This window comes from Etheostoma spectabile, chromosome 13, assembly GCF_008692095.1.
Source record: "Etheostoma spectabile isolate EspeVRDwgs_2016 chromosome 13, UIUC_Espe_1.0, whole genome shotgun sequence".
Classification (NCBI taxonomy): domain Eukaryota; kingdom Metazoa; phylum Chordata; class Actinopteri; order Perciformes; family Percidae; genus Etheostoma; species Etheostoma spectabile.
The window spans coordinates 22,298,169-22,301,742 of record NC_045745.1 but is presented as its reverse complement, the minus strand read 5'-3'; the positions used below and the strand labels follow the sequence as shown (position 1 = coordinate 22,301,742).

General features: G+C 46.0%; 1 protein-coding gene across 21 annotated transcripts in view; it reads right to left on the bottom strand.

Moving 5' to 3' along the window:
• nbeaa (neurobeachin a) overlaps nt 1–1,399 on the bottom strand; it is a 92,615-nt gene extending 91,216 nt beyond the window's left edge. For 17 of the 21 annotated variants that reach the window (XM_032532973.1, XM_032532977.1, XM_032532978.1 and 14 more), the window contains exon 1: nt 788–1,398. In XM_032532973.1, the coding sequence (XP_032388864.1) occupies nt 788–1,096 (309 nt within the window). In that variant the 5' untranslated portion in view covers nt 1,097–1,398. Of the gene's footprint in view, nt 1–787 lie in introns of all 21 variants that reach the window. The other 4 variants (XM_032532976.1, XM_032532974.1, XM_032532981.1 and 1 more) reach the window with 2 other exon arrangements.
• Nucleotides 1,400–3,574: the final 2,175 nt, after the last annotated feature.

Here is a 3,574-nt window from a genome sequence, read left to right as displayed (position 1 = left end):
GGGGGGGCAACGTATATCTGATCCATAAATAAAATGTTCGCTGTTAGAAGCACAGCAATTTCAACCACTAGCCGTTTCACAGCTACCTATACATCACTCCTTTGCGCACAGGATGCTGGGCCGTGCCTTCAACAAAAGGCCTATGCATAATTTTGAGCCATTCTCGTACACACATATGTCGATGGATAGCATAATGCTAGTCGGCCTTTGTCTGTGTTGGATTGATTTGGGTTTTAGTGCTCGACCGACGTGCATGTATACCTGCATTATTTCGCTCTTTAGGAAAACGAAATCATTTCGTTTGGGTCTCGGTGTTGTGCGCAACATTGGAACCATTCGCCGTTTGTTACAACCTATGCATCACTTCAGGGTAGTACATATCGGGGTCATGAGAATAGCCTGCATACACTTTTCCTTATCCACTACAGCTTGACTGTAAATGTGTTCCATGTTGCACCGCGAACGGGTCATTTAGTCAACAATGGCTAGTGATTAGACTACCCTCCATGCCTTAGTGGAGTCACATGCTTCATGCAGCTGGCTTTATAATAATACAGCTTCAGCTTATTTATTTTCCAACACACAACCTCATGTATGTTTCTATCTGCAGAAAAGAAAAACCCACATCCATCCTCCGAAAAAACAAATGACATCATCCTCTGAAAGCCACACAACCATGGGAGTGAAGCATCGTAAATAAAACATAGCGGGTAGGACACTGTGATTCTTCTGTGTTTTATGGCTACCTTTCTGTGTTTTCTAACAGTTTGGTGATGTTTCAACTCACCAGGTTCAGCACCGTCTCCACGATGTCCCTGTTGCTAACCTCTCCGACCTGGATCAGGCCCACCAACACGGCGAATTTCATCTGGATATTCCTGATCGGGACAGCGGGGTTGATCACCCCGGCCGGGAGGACCATAGAGCCGGCTGAAGACACCATCCTTTCCCCGGTGGCGCCGGAGCCAGCGCCTGCGGCGACCTGCTGCTGCGGCTGCTGCACGGTGGAGCCCGGCGGAGGATAGGAGTCTCGGTCTGTGTCCGTGAGCGAAGAAGCAGAGTTCGGTGGTGCTGAAACCGGCTTCTCGCTCGACATTTCCCCTTGGAAACAGGGAGGAGAGGAGCGGTCGCCGCTGTCTCTCACACCTGCTCTACAAGCACGAGCGTCTGTTGCTGCACAAAAACCATCCACTGCGCATGAAAAACAAGGGAGAGCGGTGTTTCACAAACCCTCTGAATTCACCCTATCCTCCTGAAAATGTGTAGGGATTCATAGGGCTGGAAAAAAAAAGGATGGAGGTTTGACAGAATGGTAGCCTACGCGTCTCTCTCTCTCATTGGCAGGTTGCAGGCAGTGCGGTCGTCGAGTAGCTAGAGAACGCCATGTTGACGCCCCCTGTCTGCGGCAGCGCGCTCTAGCCACGCATGCGCACTCGGTAACTTTCTGGTAGGGTGCTGAAGCAGAATAACATGGAGCCATCCATGCATGGGTTCATACACAGCACAGTACTAACTGCAACAACTGGGTGTTTTTTGTTTTGTTTTGGTTTTATTGTTTTTAGTAGGCTATGTGATGGCGCTGGAGATGTAAATGTGGAATAGAGAAAGAGGGCTGATTATAGAGACTTAAAAAAAAGCAATAGGTTAAATACTGGTGGGCAAATTGTGGGTGCAGTTCAGGGGCAATTCACAGTTCAAGCAGTTTAGGGAGTCTGGCATCCAGACGGAGGCTGTTCATATATTCAGAAGCCATCCATCTCTCCCACTTATTGCTGTCATCAGGTTAAAGGTGCTCTAAGTGATGCCATGAGAGTTTTAGGTTGGAACATTTGTTGTCACATACAGAAAACATCTTCTCACTATCCACAAGCTGCCTGTCCCCTGAACACACTTTAAAAAACCACGGTCTCTGTAGACTGCCCAGGGTCTACAACAAACACAACAAAAATAAAATGTGCCTACCTGCACGACGAAGCATAGGCATACACAAACCGTGTTCAAGCTTTAAACACTGTACCTTTGTTTCCTTATTAAGCATCACTGGATCTCCTGAAACTCATCCCAGGAGGGTTCTTGTATGATTGTCTTGCCGTTTTGTACACACCTTACCTCCCCACCTATGTTCTTTGTTTCCTTGATGCTAAAAACCAGCGGCACACATGGAAACAATTGCTGCATATTTAAGTATCTCAAGTACCTTCCATGGATTCAGTTTGAATTATTCTATGATGTGCTTTACACTTGACTGTGTCGGGATGTTTTTCCTTCAGTTGTTTTGATGTCATGCTCTCATGACTCACAGGTCCAGCCGGTGTCTCCACACACATACAGTATCCCCTGGTGGCTGCACAGGCCATGGCTACTGGTTCTGTATGCGTACATAAGCCTGTTTCACACTCAATGTGTTCTTCCAACAGGACACATCTGCTGGGTAGGATTCCCATTAGCAAAGCGACAGTAGAGGCTGATTCGTCCAAGTGTATTTTCATATAGGCAGTGACGCCAGTCTGTTTGATGTCTCGCTCCCCATTTTTCTTGAAATGCTGACACCGACAGTGGTGACAAGGTGGTGGTGACATGGGAGCTATGTGTGAGTGTGTTTCACATTTGTGAGATCATTAGAGAATCTTACACATGTGCAGAGGCCATCTCAGTTTTTTTTCCTTAAATTCAAATCTCCGACACAAAGGAAATGAAGGAGACAATCACACTGTAAAATGCACAGTTGCACACAACATTTGTATCTGTTACATACTTCCCTCATACTCAGATAAGCAAATCCTCCAACCAACACATGCTATCTTGGACTTGGGTGTGCACACACACGCGTACACACATACACACACAATGCCAGACTCTCTCGCACACAAACACACTCCTCTTTGTTTTCAGACAAAGGCTTACTTCAGCAGCTTTGTCATGATTCCACAAAAGACTTAACCGGGATCTGGTTGGTGATTGGGTAAAAGCACTAACATTGTTCTTCTCTTTCCTTCCCTCTCTTTCCCCTCCCTCCAGTAAAGGTGCAGTACTTGTGGGCAGGCAGTCCTTTTTCTCTCTGTTCCATTGTACCTTTGTAGAGATGTGTGGAGGTAGTGCCAGTGTCTTCTGTGGGCTGATGATCAGAGTGTTGGAGCTTCAGAGGAGGCCTGGACTACGTGAGGATCAGGCAGAGCGAGAGCAGCAGAGGTGACGTCTTGTCAGAAAAGGTTTGATCAGTGCATACTGAAGAAGTTGCGGTTGTTTTTTTTGGCAATTGTTTTTCTGCGTAATGGTTGCGTTTAGATGTGGTTTGACAAGTATCTAATATCAGCTGTTATTCAAATGACTGATAATTCAGTCATGCCTGAAAAAATGACAAATTAAATTAGCAAGATAAAAGTCCAAAGGGTTAAATTTGCTTCCAAATCTATCTCTCTGCTATTAGGAACAATAGAAAAACAGACGTCTCCATTGACAAATGGCTGACCCCAGACAGTGATAGAAACACAGGTAATAACTTCCTGTTTTCACAGACGGATGTGAGTCATCATCAAGATGGCTATGCGTGTGTGTGTGTGTGTGTGTGTGTGTG